The following is a 22674-nucleotide window of genomic DNA, read 5'->3' on the forward strand; positions in this document are numbered from 1 at the left end:
AATCATTTTCTGGGAAATGCTTCCTGATATATACTGATTACCATGATCTTAATGCTAAATGGTAGGTACAAATCACATTCATATGTGCAAACAGCATAAACACAATTAATTGCAACGCAGCATAAACACTGCAAATTGATCAAACTCAACTGGAGTGCTTATTAAGAGGAAATGAATATAATCAACAGAAAGCAATAAAAGGTTTATATTAAGAGTCCACATGGAGCTAAATTATACTTGCCTCTTGTGTGCTAATGTTCAAAGGCTTTAGAGAATTTTTTCAATGACTGATTTTAGTCTCTTATAAGTGAATGAACCAAAACACAGTAATTTTGCAAAAGAATTGTCCCAGAGGAAATCCTAGTGTTAATATCTTTGTATAAATGGCATTTTTCTTTGAGAGATTTAAAAAACTGTTTGAATTTGAATGCCTTGTTCTGCTACCTACCTTGCTAGTAGAAAAATCAACAACAGCTTCTTTATTATGGCTATTTCTGAATGTAACTCTTTGAATTACACTAGTTTGGCTTCTGAATCCATCCCTATATATCACATCTGTACAAGCGAGTGAAGTAGAACAATCATAACATGTGGACACTTACTGATTTGTGTTGCCTTGTACCACCTTTCTTTTTTCCACCCATTCACTTTCCTTAAAACACAATAATTACAAATCTCATGCAAATATATTTTTTCCACTGCACTTTTACACCAGAATACTAGAAACATAAAGTAGACCTACTTTGCGTAGATACGTATTTTTCTACTCCACTTTTACATCAGAATTCTAGAAACACAATGTAGATCTACTTTCTGAATACTTCAAGCATTATCAATAACCCTGTATTTTGTTACAATGAAAGAAACTGTTCCCAGTAGAATTTTAATGCCAAGATTCATGAGATCATCTCAAATTTAAAAAAAAAAAAAAGGTCCTATGCAACATGCACATTATGTGAGATATGTATTTATGTTCTGGGATTGCCTGTGTAAGATGATTATATCCATTAAGAAAGAACATGAACATAAGAGCAAATGTTAGTCACTAATCAAAAGATAACAGAATTGTCTGGAATCTCATTGAAATCAGTTAAAAGTCAGTTTGGAAACAGCTGGCCTGGATGAGAAATCTCCAACTCGGCTAGCCTGCTCACATACGTAATACTAATCTTTCATTTGAGAGCAGCGCCAGATGTTCTCCACCCATCGAAGTCTACAGTTATGTTTTCTCAATTCTTATTACATCAGTCCACAAAATAGGTCAAGTAAGGTGAGTTATCCTCACAGAAAAATGAATAGAGCAAATTAGACGACGTGGCTGCAAGAAGCAATATTTGTTCCAGTTTTGGAGAACAGTTAATTTTCCAGAAAAACAATCATTTATCTGGCTAATTTCATAGAAATTTCAGATTGCAGAGATCTATTTCCCCTGGTTATGAATAGCATTGTCAGGCACAACCAACCAGACCCACACATGCAGAGTTCCAGCTAACTACTTTATTATATTCTGCCTATAATACAGGAATCTCCCCAATCTCTGAATAATTAGAACTTGGGAGGAGGGGAATAGATGTCAGCCCTAGTGCTTTTGCAGTTGCACAGGAACTCCAGGCTAACTCTGCACTTGATCCTTCCTCCCCCCCTCCAGGCTATGTGCTTCCCAAAATTAATCTCAGAACTACAGAATTTTGAGAAACATGCCACAAGAATTTTATAGAACCCAGAAACATAGCTGTGATTTAGCCCGCTGCATCTTATGGTGCTGCTACTATCTCTTGTACAAAAGGGAAAACGATGCTAAAATTAAATCTTTTCATACCATCCAATTTCATACCATCCAATTCAGACATCAGAACTGAAGATAATGCACTTGCTAGGCAATTTATCTTTTTAAAAAAACCTTTATTGATTTAAAAAAAAATTCCAAAGTTATTTACAGTAGTTCTGCTCCATAAAGTTCAAGCAAAAGAATATTTTCTCTCTTGCAAAGTTCCCATCCCACCTGAAACAATATCTCTGCATCATTAGGACAAAGTACAGCAGTATAACAAAGAGCAGCGCATTGCAGGAACTGGATTTTAAACTTTCTTTTATACTAAAGTTTCAGATCTGTTTAGGCACTTTGTACAGCCCGTTAGATATCCTGTGTATTATTTAATCACACTGGTCCCACTCTAAAGGAAATCAGTGATGTATGTACCATTAAAGTCAAGTACGCTACTAGCCAAAGGTGTATTTAAGAGGGACCTGGGACACAGCTGTTCAAGGAATTTCCATTTCAATAGTACACTAAAATAATGCCCAATTCCAAACAATAAGAAAATGAAATGTTGCTGCACATTCTAGAAAACCTTGAGGGGTTTCCTTTTAAAAGGATTTGAAAAAGAGATCAAAGGACTGATACGTTCACCATCCAGAATTCAATTAAGGATGAAAACTGGCACAAGACTGATGAATGCCCTCAAACAAAATAGCAATAAATGAACAGCTTAAGCTTTTTCCAAGGCACCTCTGTGGGCTTTGTAACAGAAGGAGGGGCCCGGAAGCACCTTTGGATTATTTTAAAGATGACTTTGGGTTGAAATGGCACAGTTTGCTACATCCCATCAATGACATGGGGCTAAGGGTGAAAGAGCACCAAAAAAGAGAAAGGAATGGACAAGGCTGTGTCCAGCAGCAATTGTGGGTTTGTACTAATTGTTTTAGTAGCACTTTCCAGGGGAAGAGGAGAAGGTTGAGGGGGAAGGCACTCTCAACATTGATAGAAGCCATAAGGCTTCCCCACTTGGGCTCTAATTTTCCTACAAACCATTTATTCTCCTCCCAAAATCTACCACGAAATCAATCACCGGCTTCTAGGCCTGGTTCAAAGATTATCTGAGAAAAAGTTGTGTTCTGCTGGGCTTTTATCTTTACTATTCATGCAACATAATAATTAGGCTAACACCCTCTAACATTAGTGTTTCTCAAGATAGATATATAGGTGTATATAATAGATCACTATTTAACTTACATTTACAGTGAAACAGCACTATTCAAAAGAGAGGTGGGTGACCTTACCACCACCCAGGGTACGCCATTCTTGTGCGAGGTTTTGAACTCAGGACAAAAGATATTTGAAAAGATGGATGCACTCTTACTGTCTTCTAAGTGATCAACAGACAAGCCTTGATTTCCCTCCACCTAAAGCGTACCCCTTTTCTCTCATTTTGAATAATAAGCGATTACTGGGTTCATCGAGACTATAGACATATGAACATCACATGGGAGTGAGTGATCATCAGAATCGCCAGTAGAATGGAAGCCCTGATCTGCTCGACTTCCCTTCTTGGCCGTGAGAGGGCACCCTTGCTCCATCAGCAAAGGAGCAACTACATTCAGCATGATGAAAGCAAGGATACAGAAATACCCAAGTCAGAGTGAATTCTTGTTGATTTGTATAGGTAGTTTTGTCAGCGCATCTGTCAGGGATGCACCAAGATTCCCAAAGTCACACAGAGATACAGTTCGTGTCCAAGATTAAAAAGGAGAAAGCATCATTTAAAGCAACTTCACATTTGAGAATTTTTGTCTTTGTTTTTTTTAAAGTTTCTTACTCCTCCACAACTTTGAAATGCCCTCTCCGCAGTAACAGCTAAATTTCTGCCAGCACCTAAAGTGGATCATCCAAACCACCATAATGCTTTTTTAGTTTCTTTTACTGGCACCATATTCACAAGGTGATGCTCAGCTGTTCTTCCTGTCCAACGGAAAGAAAGAAGAATGCCACAATCTTTAAAGATTCTTTTGTTACTTATGGGAGACTCCCATCAGGTGTGATGTTAAGGACCAGCCACATATTCACACCAATTCAACAATAGGCTGCAACATGGTACAGCTTTAAAAGAAAATGAGAGGGGAACATAAACATCCCCCCTTCCCCCGGAAATTAAAATTAAAAAGTATGTACGGTATTTAAAAAAAAGCCGAGGGTGGTGAAATAGCTCTTTGCTTGTCTTCAGTTATCAAAAGGGAAGGGAGTGGGGAAAGTATTTGTTTCTGATAAATTGCTTTGGACTGATTTCTCATCCTAGTCCGTGTCAGTAAGCTTTGGAAATCTGGGGAAGAGGGAGGGGACAGGAAGGAGGTAAGAAGTGTTGTCTAAATCCTCCACGTATCTTTTTTTTAAAAAAAGAGTCAAGCGTTATAAAAACATCAACCAGCAACTACATCTTCTCAGAAGATGTTCAAGATTGGAGCCCTTCCAAGAACAGCCTAGGAGCCAGGAACCATTGCCTGAACAGACCATCTCCTCCGGTCAGCTTCAGAGAGATACTGACCGGTTCCATAGCCTGATGCCAACCCAAAGGATGAAGTAGTGTGCCCTCCTTTGAGGGAAATGTTTATGTAGAGGTGGGGGGAAGGGGGTGCCTTGTATCCAAGGTCAGCTGGCAGCATAGAGGAGAATGGAGGCTTCCACCGTAACGGTTCCCGGTTTGACAAGAAACCCTATCACAGCATTAACTTCTAATGGGAGCTCTCGCTGCAAACGCCAACTGAAAAGAAACCCTGGAAAAATGAAAAGGCTGCCCCTCCAAGGGGTAACCGGAGGCTGCAGGAAGTTACTTGTTTTTTGCCGGAGAAGATTCTCTCTGTGGCGATGGAGGCAGTTGCCCACTCAGCTTCTGTGAGTCAAGCTCAGCTGCTCTTTGCAGAGCCACTTCCACCAGCAACTGGAAGCTGCTGAAGTCCTCTCCGAAGAGCTCAGGTGGTGTTGGAGGAGGCGTGTTGAAGAGTCCACTGGTGGGACTGGAGGCATCTGCCCGGGTGAGAAGAGCCAGCGTGTTGCCTGTTGCACTCAGCTGCGACTGCTTGGTATGGGATTCCAGCTCAATCCGCTGGAGCATGGATCGTTTCTCTAGGTCGCCGGTCACAGTCAAGTTGCCAGCCAGTGGCTGGGAAGTCTGGCAGATCACAGGTGGGCACACAGACATGGAGAGGACCTTGGATGTAGTGGCTGCAGCAGCAGCAGCAGCAGGAGGCACCATCAAGAGTCCAGAACCTGCAGCAGCTCCACGGGAAAGTGCTACATCGCTGGCTTTGGTGCCTCGGCGAGAAATGGTGAACTGGTTGGGGTCTTTGCCATCCTTTAGCAGCATATCAGGGAGAAGTCTGCGCCTGGCATTGATGAACCAATTGCAAATCTGGAAGAAATTTATCAAAAGGGTGGCATTAGATATACCTGAAGCTGGATAAAGACACATGTGAACTCAAACCCCAAGGTCGTGGTGGTGATGGCCTTTTCTCTCTCAACTTTCTACCAGTAGAATCGGTGCAGATATAGAGAAATTTAAATTAAATTGCCTCATGGTGTAACCGGAACAATCTGGAACTGAACATACTCAAAACTGTAGAAATGGTGATAGACTTTAGAAGAAACCCTCCCATACTACCACCTCTTACAATACTAGACAACACAGTATCAATAGTAGAGACCTTCAAATTTCTAGGTTCTACTATATCACACGGCCTAAAATGGACACCTAACATCAAAAACGTCATCAAAAAAGCACAACAAAGAATGTTCTTTCTGCGCCAACTCAAAAAGCTCAAACGTTGTTGATTCAGTTTTGAGTCTGTCATCGGCACCTCTATAACTGCCTGGTTTGGTTCTGCAACGCAACAGGACAGACACAGACTTCAGAGGATAATTAGGACTGCAGAAAAAACAATTACTACCCACCTGCCTTCAATCGAGGACCTGTATACTGCACGAGTCAAAAAGAGGGCTGTAAAAATATTTACAGACCCCTCACATCCCGGACATAAACTGTTTCAACTCCTTCCCTCAAAACAATGCTATGCACACCAGAACAACTAGACACAAAAACAGTTTTTTCCCAAAAGCCATCACTCTGCTAAACAAATAATTCCATCAACACTGTTCAACTATTTACAAAGTGCGCACTACTATTACTGTTAATCTTCTCATCACTCCTTATCACCCATCCCCTCCCACTTGTGATTGTATCGCTTGTATCCTTACGATGTATTTATCACTTGTATCCTTACAATTTATATTGACTGTTTTCTAGTATGATTTGATTGTTTATTGTACCCTATGACTATAAGTGTTGTATGTTATGATTTTTGATTCTTAACTAATGTATCTTTTCTTTATGTATACTGAGAGTATTTACACCAAGACAAATTCCTTGTATGTCCAATCTGTACTGTACTGTACTGTACTGTACTGTACTATACTATACTATACTATACTATACTATACTATACTATACTATACTATACTATACTATACTATACTATACTATACTATACTATACTATACTATACTATTACTATTTAACAGCCATAATTGAGAGAGAAGTTTAAAAATTAAGGGCAAGGGTAGAGAAAATTCAGTGGCACGGCATTATTTTTCTTTCTTGTGTAACAGCCTCCTAAGTCTGACTAGACTGAGACAGAAATGCAAGATTTTTTTACTATTATCTATTTATAAGAACAGGTAAGTTAAAGCTTATTCATTTTTGCCCTGAACCAATCCACATTTTTTTTTGACATGCAACTACCTTCACAGCTAGTGTGGCCTTCAGCTTAGAATATTTTAAAGATGAATTTGTGTCTACATGTAGTCCCCAATCAAGCTCAGTCCAAAATCCCAGTTACTAAATGATGCAGTCATAAGGCTGCCATTGTTAACAGAGAGTTATGAGTGGTTAAGTGGAGACAGTCCAGGGTGCAGGGGTGACACGGGGGATGGGAGGGGTCCGGCTAGTTGATGGGATTCTGCAGCCACCCCTGGAAGCCTCAGCCACCAGGGCCGGCAGTGCAGCACAAAGCAGGTGCATCCAGGAAGCCTCAGCCATTCCATCTAGCCCAGCAATGGTTAGGATTGCAAGAGTTCTGCAACTCCCCGCAGTCACCTTTCTCCCCCTCACCTATGCACTTTTGCCCTCCCTGCACAGCAACACTCAGTAGTGGCAGTATCACCACTGGGGCTGAAGTAGAACCCAGGGCTGACAGAAGTCTCAGTCAGCTGCCAGCGTCTCCAGGGTTCTACTTCAGGCCCAGTGACACATCACTGCCACTGAGAAAAGCCATCCCAAGTACTCACCACGACCAGCCATGCCAGCACCATTGTGCAAAGCCCGTTCTCCCTGCCACCCTCCACTCCCCAAAGCTCTGCTGCACCCTGCTGACCTTCATTGCCTTAACCCATTTCTCCAACCCATGAGCCCCATTCTTTCTCCAAGCCATCTATCCAGTTCTTACAATCCTCCAGAAACCTGGTCTTCCTCAAGTCTTGTGAGATCTTACCCAGATCTCATGAGAAAAGACTTACAATTTGAGGAAAAAATGGCACTCACAATTTGAGGAATGGTCTTCCAAAGCACTGCCAAGAACAGGGTTCCTGCTGTTCTCCAAACTGTGTGCCTGTTCTCATGAGAACTGTGGAAGACCAGGTTTCCAAAGGATCTTGAGAATGGGACATTGCAGCTTAGAGAAGGAATGGTTAGCACAGCTTGGAGAACAGCACAAGAGTCAGTGGGGCACAGCAAAGTTTGTGGAGTACAGGGCGGTGAAAGCAAGTGGAGCTTTGTGCTGGCATAACTGGCCATGATGTAGGGTTTGAGTAGGTATTTCTCAGTTGCAATAGTGGTGCTGGAGTTAAAGTAGAGCTCAGGGGGGTGGACAGATGGGTAAGAGTACAATACTAAAGGTCTTGAATCTCTACTTCAGCCCCAGTCCTGCCACTGCCAACACTTAAGTGCTGCTGTGTAAGATGGCCAAAGGGAAGGGAATAGACTGGTGGGGAAATTACAATGCAGTTAGAAGTGGAAACAACCTGCAAAGTGCCTGGAATTTGATCACATGAATGTGGATGCACTACAGTGGCCATAACTTCAGGCATGGGTTGTAAGTTCTGTTTTTCAGCACGATTACAATTTCAAACAGCCACTGAACAAATAAATGGGTCACATGTCAAGGACTACCTGTATATGAAGTAACTAACTTAACTAGGTTCATGCATTTTTAAATTAAAAGTAAATACTTTTTTTCAATGCTATCTACCTGTATACTAGTATAACAATGTCCTTTCTCTCAAGCATATGTTCCCTCCACTCTGCCAATCTACTCTGGGCAGGACTACCCAAAAATCCATTTTAAAAACATCACAGTGACACTTTGGTCAACTATCACTAAGTAATTAACTTTCCCAATTTTATACACATTATTCTCCCTTTAATCTCATCCCCCAAAAGATACTGCTTCTAAGCTTTTTCAAGATCCTTTAAAAAGTGGCAAAGAAAATTGAAATGCACATATTGAAAACAGGGATATATATTAAAAACTCCCTCATTTAAAAAAAACTATCAATTACCATTTACAATTTATTTTGCATCCAAGAAAGCTTTAGAAGTTTTGCAAAAGAAAATAGAAAACACTCCCATTCAGGTGAAGCTCAGAATAGAAATAAACTTTATGATTGTAACACCATGATTACAAGACAAACAATGCAGGTTTGAAAACATTCTGCATTCCTTCCACCTGTTTTCACTTTGTGGGGGAAGAATAAGGCTATTCAGTTTGTCATTTGAATTTCTTTTTCTGTGTTACAAGCTGGGATCTGCCCAGCCAGCACAGGGTAAAAGCACAGAAGATTTCATCCAAGATTCCTGGCATACCTTCTCTCACAACAGATATGTTGAAAAGTGAATAAAAAGTATGTTGGTTGTTTCCTTTGTATAGGCCAGAGCATCCTAGCTTATGATCACACACCTTCAAAGTTTCAGTCTACTTCTTTTCAGTCCTAATTTGGCAACTTATTTATTACTTTCAACCAAAGGCTGGCATTGTAAAAACAAAAACTTTGCTTCATACAATTTATCTACAAAGAGATGATCATTCCTTAATTGGTTTGAGATCAAAGGAACCTGTAGGGCAATTCTTTTGTTCAATGGTAAAGCCTTCTTCAAATTAAACTCAATGCCAGGTGACTCATGGATACATCTAAGCTATTTGCAGGTGGTCCACTCTGCTTCCAGGTTACCCTTTCTACCTAGCCAATTCTGACAACAGCCTTTGCATTTCTTGGGAAAGGTATGTCTGCCTTATTAAGATTTGGAGATCAGCCAACGTCAGCTTGCTGTGAAAGACTACAGAAATTAGGGGGTTGATCTTGGAAGAAGGGATACATTAGAATTATATGCAATTGTATATGGTGTGCAAAGTGTAAATAGTGAAGTTTTTTTTTTAATGTTCATTCAAGTGCAACTAAATTTGAAGTAATTCAGGACTGATAAAACATGCAGTTGATTACAGAATGCATAAGTTGTGACATAACTTCAGATGGAGTGATAGACACCAATTTAGATATTTTAAATGGCGACTATACAAATATAGCAAAGAATCTGGCTACCAATGGCTATTAGTAAGCACAGCGACCAAAACTGCATCTTGCATATTATAAATACCAGATGCTAGGTAGGGATAATGAAAAGAGTGCTACTATCTTCCAGTCCAGAACTATGAATTTTCTGAAGACACATTACTGGCCACTGTGGGACACAGAATACTTATGACTGGTATAACATGTACAAGATCCACTAAGATAATTTTGTTCTTATGAGCAAAGCCCAATTTTCACTTGATAGAAAGAGTACCAGACTATAAAACTATGACTGTCTCTAGTTAGAACCAAGTTTATTCTTGCCAAACTGTATAGACCAGAATAGTTCTTATTCTAGCATAGAATACAAATGCTGCTAGCTAGAATATTTATGCCCACCCACTCACAGCTTATTTTTGTATATTCTGTCTCCTATGTAAGACCACTTATTCCCCATGTCGGATGCTCCCTCATGCAATGGGATCTCCATTCCCCAAATTCTGAAGAGATTGATTGAGGAAGCCTACAGATGTCATGTTCTTGATGTCACGGTCCTGGATGGTTTTCCTCCCAAGAGAGTAATTTCATGCAAATAAAAGCAATTTAAATTATTGCAGGGAGCGGAAAAAAAGGGTTAAATATGCTAACTGGCTGATATATATTAACGGTGTTATTTTCTAGAAGTCCTCAACATTATTCATCATACTTTTTATCCAGGTCATCAATGTGGCTCTAAACTTGTTCCCTGGAGTTTTTTTTTTAAAGCCCTTATGGAAGGAAGGAAGATGGCAGGGTGAAAAGTAAAGCAACAGTTTCTAGCATCTTCTTTCTTTGCCTCGATCTCATGGCCCTGTTGATGGTTCCACTGGCAAAACATACAGAATCTTGTTATACATTTGAGCTGAGTCCTTTCTCATGTCATCATGTTGAGTTTGTTGTACTGGGTTACATACTAGTTGTATTCTGAGTCTGCTTACATGAGGCACCACATTGATTTTGTTTATAAATGTATATAAATACAGTATACTGGGTCCCAGTGTATTTCACCCCCTCAAAGCTTTCACATCATAGAATTCTGAGCCACCTGAGTATTAACCCATGGCAAATGGCAGCACATCAATCCATTAAGCACATCCAAGTTGGCAGTAAATGGAATAAAACTGCCAAGACTCTCCAGAAGCAACACTGAAACACAAATATCCCCTCCCCGTGAGATGAAAAATTAAGTTTTCAGACTGTTTATTTCATAGTTATTAATATTTCCAATATGAACAGTGGACATTTTTTGAGTTGCTTCTGCAAAAAAATATCAAAAAAAATTCAAGAGGAGTCATGAGGAAAAACTAGGCTAAATACAGGATATCAGCCCACCAAATTAAAGGTCACTATTTAAAACTTTCCCCAACTTGTTACTCTCCAAATGTATTGGGACTTTGACTCCCAGGCTGCAAATATAAAAAGGCATAATATCATTTACATGATAATTGTTATGATTTTCTATTTCTTCCAACACGCTAAACCTACCATGATACAGGTCCTTATGTACTGCCAAAGCTATATCAAATTTGAACAAGCTCGTACAAAATCCTACAGAATATTTGCTTACAGTGATGAACCAGCAATACATAACCTTGAACAGCAGAATAATACACAATTGCATCCTTGGAAACGAGCAAGGATATTTTAATATAACCAGTTAGTGTTATTATAGATCAATTACCAAAAGATCAGCAGGAATTCCTATGTAATGCCATAAGAAGTAAATTTACAGAATCTTGGGAGGCAGAGCAGCTAGTTATACAATTTGTTTCATACATACATTAGGGTGCCATACAAATTTTTCTATTGAAAGTACAATGGAAATGTATGCACACTTCAAAGAAAACAATTATGGAAATATAAATCAAGCAGATTGACTTATCTTTTTCAAATCAACAGTGCTGAAAAATGTTCCCTCAAGGGCACATGTTACCACAAAATTCCCTTTCACCTTTTGTATCATTATATTATGCAGCTGCAAAGACATAAACTTTCAAAACTATGCAGTTTTGAAAATAAACTGGTCATTCTGAGTTTCCAGGTTCATGGCTTGTCAAACACTGTGCCTCTCCGCTATTCATTGAAACAGGGTTCCCCCACCCTTTTCAGGCTTTTCCACCAAGGAATCCAATTATTAAAATATTCTACTTCTTAAAACAGTACCTCTTTTTGCCCAGAAACTTTTTAAAAAGATTTCCTTATGAATAGCAGAAAGATGCTTTGCTCATATAAACTTCATTCTAATTCATTTTAAAGCATGCACAGCCCTAGCAAAAATGGCCAAAATACTCAAAAATAAGACATTGCCTGTCACCTCAATTCTTCTATATTTCAAATATGTGCCACATACTTTATGGTAACAAAGTATGAGCTTTCTTCCTAGGTCCCTCTTTCTTTATTGCCAAAAAGCCAGCAATAGTCATCAGCTCACTATGGTTGATTTCTCTCCCATCACTTTGTATACACACACACACAACACACACAAAACAGAGAAATAACACTTGTTTAATCTCAATCTTAAAAAATGATTTAGAGAAATTGGGACACTAGCATACTGTATACACACCCTCAAGATTTCCACCTAGTAAATGTGCTGGCAATACATTTCATGGAATTCCCAGCTATCAGCCATTTTTCCTCGGCATGCTGGGAGTTGTAGCCAAACACATCTGGAAGACAGGTTTAAAAGGGGGGGGGGGAATCCCTCTTTTTTCTCTTCTTTTAAACCTTTACGTACATGGAAGGAGACATTTTTTTAAAATCTGAACTCTCTATTCCTATAAATATTGACTCTTGAGACATCTTACTTAAGAAACAATAAACTAGCAACATCTGGTAGATGAGGGGGGGGGGGGAGGGAGGGAGAGGGAGAAAAATCCAGTTATGTTACTTTTAGAATTACAAAAAATGACCTTGACTATCTTAATAGTTTGCAGCAAGCAAAAACTCTTTTTCTGCCTACAAGCAAGAGCTGAAACTTGTTATCAGAGTATCTGTAGTCCCAGCAAGCTAAGCAGAATAGAGTAAGCATTCTTCTGCAGTTAGATCTGGGCCGTGGGGAGAGATGGGAACAAACTGTCAAAGGAAGCTCAGAACACCCTCAGGAATGCTACTGGCTCCTCAGCAACCCAAGTGATCCCTGTCATGTGGGGAAAGTTAGTTGTCTGCTGTAAAAGTCTCAAAGACTATGAAATACCAAGTTGCTCAGAAACAAAATTAAAACACACACAAGAACTAGGCTGAGCCTCTGAGATCTGCATTGCCCTTGTGTGTTCTTATAACGTTGTGCTCTTCTCAGCTATCTTGGAAATGGTTGACTGTAAGCTCCTTGGAATAATAGTCTTTATTATTTTTTTCCTTAGCTCACCAAGCAGCATAAACCATTACTGCTGTTGCTTTATTAGTTTAGTCTAGAATAAGACAAGTTAAACATGCTAGTTCTTGCTTATCAAGAGCCTCGGTGGCTCAGTGGTTAGAGTGCAGTACTGCAAGCTACTTCTGCTGCAGCCAGTTGCTTGCAATTTGGCAGATCGAATCTCCCCAGGCTCAAGGTTGACTCAGCCTTCCATTCTTCCATGGTGGGTAAAATGAGGATCCAGATTGTTGGGGGCAATAGGCTGACTTTATAAACCACTTAGAGGGGACTATAAAGCAGCATAAGTGCTATTGCTATTATGCTAAAAACTAAGAATTTGGTAATACAATTGGCATAAGTGTAATATAACTTATCTTTTATCTTTGCTTTTATGCGTTTGTCATTTTGTTTTATTTTATTTTGAGTTAACTATCTTGTATATGATTTTATGACTTTTTATCTGCAAACTGCCCAGAGTTACTTAGATAGTGAGATGGGTGGTGGCTAAATTTGATAAATAAATAGTTCAAACGTTGCCTGTTTTTAAAGATTCCAATATGAACTATACATCACAAAATAGCTAATTTGGCCCTAATTGCACATTACTTTAAGATGTGTTTTAACCATGGTGTATGTAATTTGTGACCATATAATAAATTTGCCATGAAATATAAATTGTAAAATTCAATAGTGGACTTTACGCATTTGGCATAATCAAAGCCAAGTAAACCAAATTATAGCCTTATATATACTTAAACCAGTTCCACTTTTCTTTGTTTGCAATCCCAATATATCTTTTTCGTAAAGCGAAAGAACTAGAATGAGAAAGCAAATGTTATCATAGATAAGGCTACAATTCAACTTTCCAACTATTCCTCAGAAAGGATAATAGATTCACAAAAACTTCATTCTAGAGGTTATTCATTACGAAATGTCAAAAGTTAGAGATAATAACTCCAAATTTTACAATATAAAGCCCACATTGCAGTTGGATTGGGGATTATAGCTAAGATAGGGATGTTATTATAGAAAGCCAATTTAAATCAGAGTTAAAAGTTGGCACAGAAAATTTTAATTTATTTAGTAGCAATTAATTATATCCTACACTTTGGGAATGAATAGGATTTTATAATTAATAACATATTTTTTAGCCTTTTGCACAACACAGAGAATGCTCTGTGCGTTGCCCATATAACCTACTATCACGCCTTGTACTCACTTTCTTTTATTAAGTTAGGCCTGAAACTTTGCGATTGCAAAGGCAGCCTACTTAAGATGGAGTACCACCAACTATTTGTTGAACAAGGCTGTGTTATTTGAACATCTCAAACAGAAATGTATCACATGAATTAGACTTGTATTTTTAGGAAATACAAGTAAACTAAGCTAACATTGCAGGAGAAAAATCAATCCATCCATTCTTCCTTCCTTTGCATGGCTGATATTTTTATGGACACACTTATTTATTTATTATTTATTAGATTTGTATTGCCGCCTATTTGCCATGGCGGCTTACCACAACCACCACATATATTTTCTGGTCTTATCTGTATATATCACAGGATGCAAAGCTCTGCTTCCTGTGAACTACTTGACTTGCTTACATGTATTTCACCAGGCTGGAAAGCTCCTTTAGAGCTCTTCATAGTATTTTAGCTACCCTAAAAATCTGTAGCATGGACAAAACAGGCCACCCTTTATTTTATAAATTGCAAGCTTCTATAAGCCTGTATAATATGACTAATACTGACAGTAAATCATTAAAGTACTGGATTCCCACAATAACCTAGTAAGAACTGCTAGCTCTAATGCCATGATCTAGCCAGTTTCTCTTCAGTGAAAAAAGATTATACTGCAAAAGGATGAAATAAAATCTGATATATTGGTAATATACCAATCTATGCCTGAAGCATTTTAATCTGTGTGGCTCCATCGAATAATTGTCAGTGACTGCACTGAGTTGAAAGGTGTCCAGAAACTTCAATGGGTACAAAATATGCCTGCCAAAGGATTGGAGTTGGGGATAACATCATACTTTATAGGGAGACTTATCTGGTTGATGAGAGCTTTCAAGGCACAATTGAAGATATTGGTTTTAACCTCTGAAGGTCTCTACAGTTTAGGGCCTGACTGACTGACAGGTTCTATCTTACTATGCATCTGTCCAGATTTCAGAGGCTATTCTTGAGGCATGAAGGAGCAATCTTACTACTCTATCACTCCCAATCTTTGGAATGCACTCCCCCTTAGGAGTTTCACTTAACCTCCTACTTTCTCTCTTTTCAAGAAAGGAGCCTGAACCAATCTGTTCAGCAACACTTAAGCAGGTTTTGAGGGTTTTAGCTCAATTTATTTCCTCTTTTAGCCATGTTGGTCCCTTAACAATAGAAAAGCGGGTATAAATTAGAGTTCTGCCATCTCACCTGGAACTCAAAATATGTTTATTGAGCCTGAATTCTGAATTCACTGGTGTTGAAGAATCCTAAATTTGCTCACATTAATAGAATTGTAACTCCTGTCCCTCCTGCCCAATCCTCAACTATACCCTCAAAATCTACTCTACAGTGTTTTGTGACAGAAATGTAATTGGATAGTGGGGCAGGGGGGGAGGTAGGTTGAGAAAGAGTAGAAATTTCCCTCTTCTTCCTCCATCAACGAAAACCTGCTCTCCCACACCATTAGAATCTGATCAGAGAAAGAAAACTGCTACTGTCCACTCCAATCTGGAAAATATAACAATTACTGAATTGGAGCATTAAAAAATAAGTAAAATAAGTATCCTTGCAGCAACTCTTGATTCTGAACCAGCCAAGTATAAAAGTAGATCAAAGATCATCTGAAAATTCCAGGTCTCGTTTAAGAAGTTTTTTTTAAAAACCCAACTCTTGGAAGAAGGCAATGACGAGCTACTTCTGTACTGTCGGCAACAAATCTACATAGATGCATTCACATAACCATTAGACAGTAATATTAATTCTGAGTAGTCTCTACTTTGTTGGATCAAACCAATGTTCATTCATGAGGCATCAAGATACTTTCCTCAGTATAAATCCAGAAAATTAAAATGTCCAACTTTTTATCTGAAAAAAAATGCCTTTATAATGATTTCCAAGGCTTGTGCTCAAGAGTTTAGATGTACTTCTTTAGCTGTTTTTGAAAAGCTGTACCATAGCAGAGAAATTTTAATTGTATACTTATTATGTTGCCAGGTCGCACCTATCCTACAAGGTAGAGCTCATGACTTCTTATCCTCATATTACTGGATTGAATCCAAGACAGTATTTGCTGTTTATTGTGAAATTGGCCAACTCTTTGAAAACAACCTTAGGACAGCTTCGAAAGGGTCTTATTCAAGAAACTTCCATTTAATTTGAGGTTTGTTTTGTAGAGACTGAAGAGAAGGAGGCAAGTTTTCAGGAAAAAAAACCTAGCTAAATTCAGATATTCAGAGTCTGTCACTGCCTGTTATTTCAGCTGAAATTGCTTGCATCTATACTGAATTTCTATATTGGCATTCTCCCCGAATTTCTAAGTTGCATACCTCCTCCCCTGTGTAACTAGACACAGGAGAAAAAATTAACATGAGGAAATAAAATGAATTATCTTTGGGCCCACTGCTTCACAGAACTCAGCCAACAATTTATTTAGGGCAGAGCTCTCCAAACTTGGCAATTTTAAGACTTATGGACTTCAACTCCTAGAATTCTCCAGCCAGCATAGCTGGATGCACAATGCAGTTGAAAGAGGAGAAAAGGAAGAGGACAAGCAAAACGCCAGCCATTTAAAAGTGCAATGCTGCCATTGTATTTGGTTGAATTCTATCCTGATACCAAGGTGTGAAATCCAGGCCTGCACTGAAGACCCTACGCTAGAAACTGGGAGGCTCTGAGTGACAGGCTTTCCTTAATCATGAACCTCAGCTGACTTTGGGCCAATCCCTCAGTCCTTGGGAGAAGGTAATAACAAACTGCTTCCCAAAAAATATTGGCCAAGAAAAGTGCATGCATCTGTCCAAGCAGTTACCAGAAGCCAAGACTGATTTGAAAGCACACAAAAAGTAAAGCAGTGCTTCAGATGTGAAGAAAAAGTTGTGGTTCAGATCTTGCAAAGTGAACGCAACCAGCACTTTTCTACAATTCCTTAAAGCAGACACCCTTTGTCATGGATTGCCTATCAGCTCTCTGCAGCTGCCACACAGCCCCACACGCTGCAGGCAGGTGCTACGCTCACACTCCTGTATACTCAATAGCACCTTTTTTGTCTTCAAAATTGAAACACTGAAAGCTTTAATTAATATGGCTGTGGATGGCTAAATCACACCTTAAATACAGGTAGTGCTCAACTTACAACAGTTCATTTAGTGACGGTTCGAAGTTACAATGGCACTGAAAAAAGTGAGTTGTGATCATTTTTCACACTTATGACCATTTGCACGTGGTCACGTGGTTTACATTCGGATGCTTCACAATTGACTCCCTTTTATGACACTCACAGTGTCCCAAGGTCACGTGATCCCCTTTTGCAACCTTCTGACAAGCAAAATCAAAGGGGAAATCAGATTCACTTAACAACCGTGTTACTAATTTAAGAATTGCAGTGATTCATTTAGCAAATGTGGCAAAAAAAAGTCATAAAACGGGACAAAACTCACTTAACAAGTTTCTCACACAGCAACAGAAACGTTGGGCTCAACTGAAGTCATAAGTTGAGGGCCACCCGTAGTTAGGCATAAGATAAAATCTGCTTATCTGGTTCCAAACATTTCTTGTAATTATTTGTCAGGAAAAAAATCCCATCACAGACACCTACTCTCCCCACTACTTTGCATTCACAAAGATCATAAGACGACATTTTTAAAGGCAACATGAAGACAGCTTAATAATGTATCTGGTTCTGCAAAGACAGGCTAATCAATGCTTATATTTCTGCCCTAACTTCTCCTGGACTAGTATAGAATCTGTGATAGTGCCACTAAAATCCTAACCAGGGTTAAAGAATAGATGCATCTTATATACTAGATCTAGACATGTGCTTGAAATATCCCACCTCATGGAAAATTGGGCCTCCAGTGTTTGATGATTTAATGACTCACTGAATAGTTTGGCGGTAAAAGCTATATTTGGAAATATCACTGAATACTCAACCACATTCTATATTAACTTCCCATCACAACTAATGTTCTACAAGCATAGGACTGGAGTTAATTCCACCATGTCATTATGACCTTAGCACAGGGTTACTTAATGAATCTTGGATATTCTATCATCCAAATTATAAATTCATTACTAACACCACCTTTAGATTTCTTTTGGACAACAAACTAGTCAATTCAATGAGGTACCTATTAAGTATTAGACCTACGCACAACTATTATGATGCTTGCTTCCCTTCTAACATTTATATCCTAAACTAGTTCTCTTCTGTTTTAATTAGGAAAGATCAAGCCGGACAAAGAACACATTTCAGGACATAGTAAACATTAAAGAGGTAGAAAAATATTACTTTTGTCCTTCAGAACACACAAAATATAGGAGTTTTTCAGATCCAATGTCAACAATAAGAAGCCGTGACCCTTTTAAGGAAGAAAGCAGAGCTAAAAATTTGTATGGAAATTCTGAAGTTTAATTTTTAGTGCAATACTTGGTAAATAGAAGCCAACTAGTCTGTGTCAGGGATTTGAAAGCATAAAGCCTAGCTCTTATTTAACAGCTTTTCCATTTTGCAAACTTTCTCCTCGTCCCCACCATCCACCCCCCCCTCCTGCCTTAATTTCAGAGCCACCTTCTGGGAAAACCTATATACGAAGTTTCTTACTTGTAGAACAGAGAGGCTTGTCTGTCCTGAAAGGCTGAGTTTCTCTTGCTCTGAAGGGTATGCATTGAACCGATGTTCATACAGCCATTCCCGCAGGATCTTGACAGACTCTTTGGGGAGATTGCCCCTTCGTTTCCTCTTGCCAGGCTGGGATGGGTCCTGAGAAAGGCTCCCATCGTCTTCCCCAAAGTCACTGTCGGACATTGTGGAACTGTTGGCAGATCTGTCTTGGTTCAAACCTGAAAGCATCAGAATTGTTACGTTAAATGCAACAATTTGCCATCCTTCTGGGACCAGTTTCTGCAGAAGTAGGGAGCAAAGGGGTAGCGAGTGTATTTAATTTCATATGCTTTTCTGGACAATCGTGTGTTCTCATATATTAGGATATAAAACCTCATATCAATGATGTCAGGGAACCATTAGGCATATCCTGAGGAGATGCATCCTGTCGCTCTATCACACTCAGAATGCTTTGTGTTCCTCAGTTCTGAAATAGTAGATTCTCACCTTCTCTGTAATGCAGAACACCCTTAAGAGGCAGCAGCAGCAGCAATTAGTTCGGTTAGAAATTAAAAGCTCTATAGCACATTAGTAACTCCCCCCCCTCCAAAATATTACCCATTTCTTTTACAACAAACTTTTGACACAGCTAACCATCCAGTGCAATGACTGGGTTCCTTTATGACAGTCTTCAGGAAGGAGCATTTAGCCCCCCAGGCGTTTTCTTCCTCCATTTGTCTGTGTGTATTTATCTCTGGAGTTGCTGTATAGACTAAAATGCATTCATTAAAACATTTTAAAGAAAGATAAACAGCCCCACTGGAGTTTTTAGTGCTTGTTGAACAGTGATGAAACCATTACTCAAATGTTAAGATATTAAAGGGGACATTGCTTTGGGGGGGGATGTTGAAAGCTGAACACATTCTGTTCTTGAAAGTTTCTTTCCTTAAGTACAGATTGTTACATTTACCAGCATTTTCTACCACTTCAAAAGGAAAAAAAGGGAGGAAAGTTTAAAAAAAAAGGGGGGGGAGGACAGAAAGAACCTAAAATGGTCCACAGAAACAATCAACTTTCAGTTTGGTCAAGGCTGGCTTCTTACTGCCTTTTTCCAGACATGTGGTCGAGTATGTTTGGAGCAAGGCATTTCAAAGATCAACAAGGACCCACCCCCAGAAAGAGGGCATACAAACAGCAGACAAATTCAAGTCCATTGAAATGCAAACCCGATTCCCTCTCGCTCTTTCTCTCCTCCCGCCCCCCACCCCAAGAGAAAATGGCAAGACTTTGTGCCTAATTAAAAAAGCAAATGGTTCCTCGTCCGATTCCTGCAGGCAACCGAGCGCCACGGGGCTTAGAGGAGTGGCTGGGTACGTGAGGGAGGCATTCTCCCTTCTGTTTTAAGTCTGTAACTCATCAGGGATGGAGGAGGAGGAGGTGCCTTTTCTTTTCTTTTTTTCGCTGCCGTTTCCTCCTAGCCGCGAGCTACTCCACCAGCAGCTGCACATGGGAACGGCACAATCCAACCCACAGGAGGAAGAGAGAGAAAAAACGCGCGCGGGGGGAACCATTAAAAATACAAACAATACAGAAAGGACAGAGGAGACTCGGGTCGAAAGCCTTGTTTTGTTTTCCTATCGGCTTATATTTCCGCCAAACCGCCTACTTTCAACCAAAAACAAAACAAACCAGGACAACCCACCAATACCAAAAGCCAGCAGAGAGGAAGTTGAAACGGCAACAAGCGGCAGCCGCCGTGCCCATTCCTACACAAAGGGAAACCAGCCCGACGAGGGGCAGAAAGGAACGGGGGGGGGGTGAGCCCCGATAACATTTCCCCCCCCTTCCGTTTGAATTCAAGATGTCAGAAGTTTGCTTCAGAGCAAGAAGCGCGCACGCTTTCCTTTTTTGTTTTCCTTTTTGCAAACGTGATTGAACTCCACCGGATTTCGCGCAGCGGCAGTGGCTCGAGCAAGGATTAGGCTCAGGAGTTTCCGAAAGGGCCAAAGGAAAGGAAAGTGGAATGCAAAGATAACTTCGCCTCAGCCCTCCCACCTCCCCTCCTCCCCATCCCTTTCTTTAAATCCCTACCCGTCTCTCCACGCACGCACAAACCCGGGACTCCATGTTTTCTGCCTGTTACATCGCGGCTCTTAGCCCCAACTCTCCTCCTCCGAAGCCCTTCCATGGAGGGATCGAGGGACAAGGCTGGGGGTGAGCCGAGACCTTCCCCTCCCGGATGAAAAGAGTTCCCGGGCCCCCGAGGACTGGAAGCGAAGAACGCACTGAGGAAGGCTCATACCAAAAAAAAGTTTCCTTCAGTGTCTCTTGCCCTGAGTGACAGATGCCGAGACAGAGTTCTCTTTGTTCCAAAAGAAACAGGAACTTGCACCCCCTCCTGCCCCCCCACCCGCACGCGTTACCCCGGTTTTAACACCAAAAGCATCTCCCCTCCCCAGCTGTCATTTCTAACAAGCTGGACAAATCAGCAAGGGGGAAAGCGGGGGGGGGACAAATTTTCTGGAAAAATAAAATTATATCCCCCAACTCGTGATTTGGGAGGGAGCAAAATATGAATTTTATTGGGGGTGGGGGAGAGGAGGAGGAGGAGTTTGCCAAAGAGAAAATTGGGAAAGTTGCCATTTTGGGATTGGGGAGAAAAGAAAAACACGTAAAAGTCCGAGAAAAAGAACCTCTGCAAGTTATTTGAAAGCAAGTAATGAGGTTCCGGTGGTCGCAGAGTCCTGCCTTTGTTCCGGCATGGAGAAAGTTGGATCTGCTTTTTTGCTTTTTTTTTTTTTGCTTCACCGTTGGACTCAACGGGACCGAACAAAAGAGTCCCTTCCTCGCTCCCTCGCCCCCCGGCACAGTTGAGTGCTTGGAAGGCATTTTTCCGTCGCCCTCCTCCCTCGTGCTTTTCCAATCTCTGCTGCTTCCCCAAGCGCCACTTTTGGCAAAGTTGAGCAGCTTTTGCAAGCGGCGGCGACAGTCGCGCACACAAAAACAGACCCGGTCCCTCCAGGAGGTGCTCCATTCTCTACGCCCACACGCACGCGAAACTTCTCCCCCACCCCCGCGTGCTTTTTACAAAACAGAAGCGGGTTTGCACGCCCCCGGCTCTCTGCCGGCGCTTTCAGCCTGCAAAGCGCTCCCTGCAAGCTTTGGCGATCCCAACAAAATTGGTTTCCTCCAGTCGAAAGGAGAGATCGTTTAACCCCCACCCCCACCCAACGGTCCAGAAACTTCCCTCCCGGCCACTTACTTTTCCTCGACGGTTTCATTTTCTGTCTTGCGCTGCTTCCCACTCCCGCCGCCCCCGTCCCCTCCTGGCCGCGTTCCCGGCAGTGTCTGTCTCCAAAGCCTCAGCCGAGGCGAACACTAGTTGCTGATGCTGCTGGATCCTGGCCGGCCGAGGAGATGGGACTTCTTTGTGTGCGCGCAGGCCGTTCAAGAGGAGGGGTCTCGGGGCTGTTAGATGTGCCTTTAATACCTAACCTGCTATACGGTCTGACAGCTCAGCCTGGAAACTACCTCTCCGGCTGACGTCAGCTCGCCTCTTCCAGTGACTTGCTCGGCTCGGCGCATCCAGAGTGCAGTGCGGGGGCAGCCCGTTTAAGGAGGGCGCGGGTCTCCTCCCCCCTCCCCAAGATAATCGGGAAGGCGGGGGAGGGGGCGCAGGCGGAAGGTGGGACTCGGCAAGGCAGAAACAAAAACAGAAGCTACAAGTCCTGGAGAAGGAGGTGCGAGTTGCACGCCTGAAAAACTTTTGATTGAACAACAAAAGTTTGCATTTGAAACACGCACGGACGGACGGTCCTCTCCGCTTGCTTTTCGAGAACGATTTAGCGCAGGGGAGGATTGCAGATCAAAAACCAAGCACGAAACCCTCAACGAAATGAAAAAGAAAAGAAAATTCGCCTGAAAGTTTCCTTGCACTGATTTTTCTTCCATCTGTCCAAGTCTCTTCAAAAACTGATCTTGCTTCATCGTGTGTAAGATCTAACTTCCCATCCTGCTCTCCAAAACTCAAGTCCTCTGCAGAACCCCACCAAAGAGACACACTGAACCACAGACT

General features: G+C 40.9%; 1 protein-coding gene across 2 annotated transcripts; it reads right to left on the minus strand.

Annotated features, from left to right (window-relative positions):
* Window positions 1-1887: 1887 nt before the first annotated feature.
* Window positions 1888-22186, minus strand: TGIF2 (TGFB induced factor homeobox 2). Of its 2 annotated transcripts, none has more exons than XM_026681683.2 (3): window positions 21862-22186; window positions 18600-18838; window positions 1888-5183 (listed from the first exon to the last, which is right to left on the minus strand). In XM_026681683.2, exons 1-3 carry the CDS (start codon window positions 21878-21880, stop codon window positions 4602-4604), a joined length of 840 nt encoding a protein of 279 aa, XP_026537468.1. In that variant the 5' UTR covers window positions 21881-22186; the 3' UTR covers window positions 1888-4601. The 2 variants fall into 2 exon arrangements, with proteins under 2 accessions (XP_026537468.1, XP_087815525.1); XM_087959399.1 differs by lacking the exon at window positions 21862-22186 and adding an exon at window positions 20691-20970.
* Between the last annotated feature and the right edge of the window lie 488 nt (window positions 22187-22674).

Source organism: Notechis scutatus, chromosome 3, assembly GCF_049901735.1.
Source record: "Notechis scutatus isolate UNSWTSFEM ecotype Mainland chromosome 3, rNotScu1.2, whole genome shotgun sequence".
NCBI lineage: Eukaryota > Metazoa > Chordata > Lepidosauria > Squamata > Elapidae > Notechis > Notechis scutatus.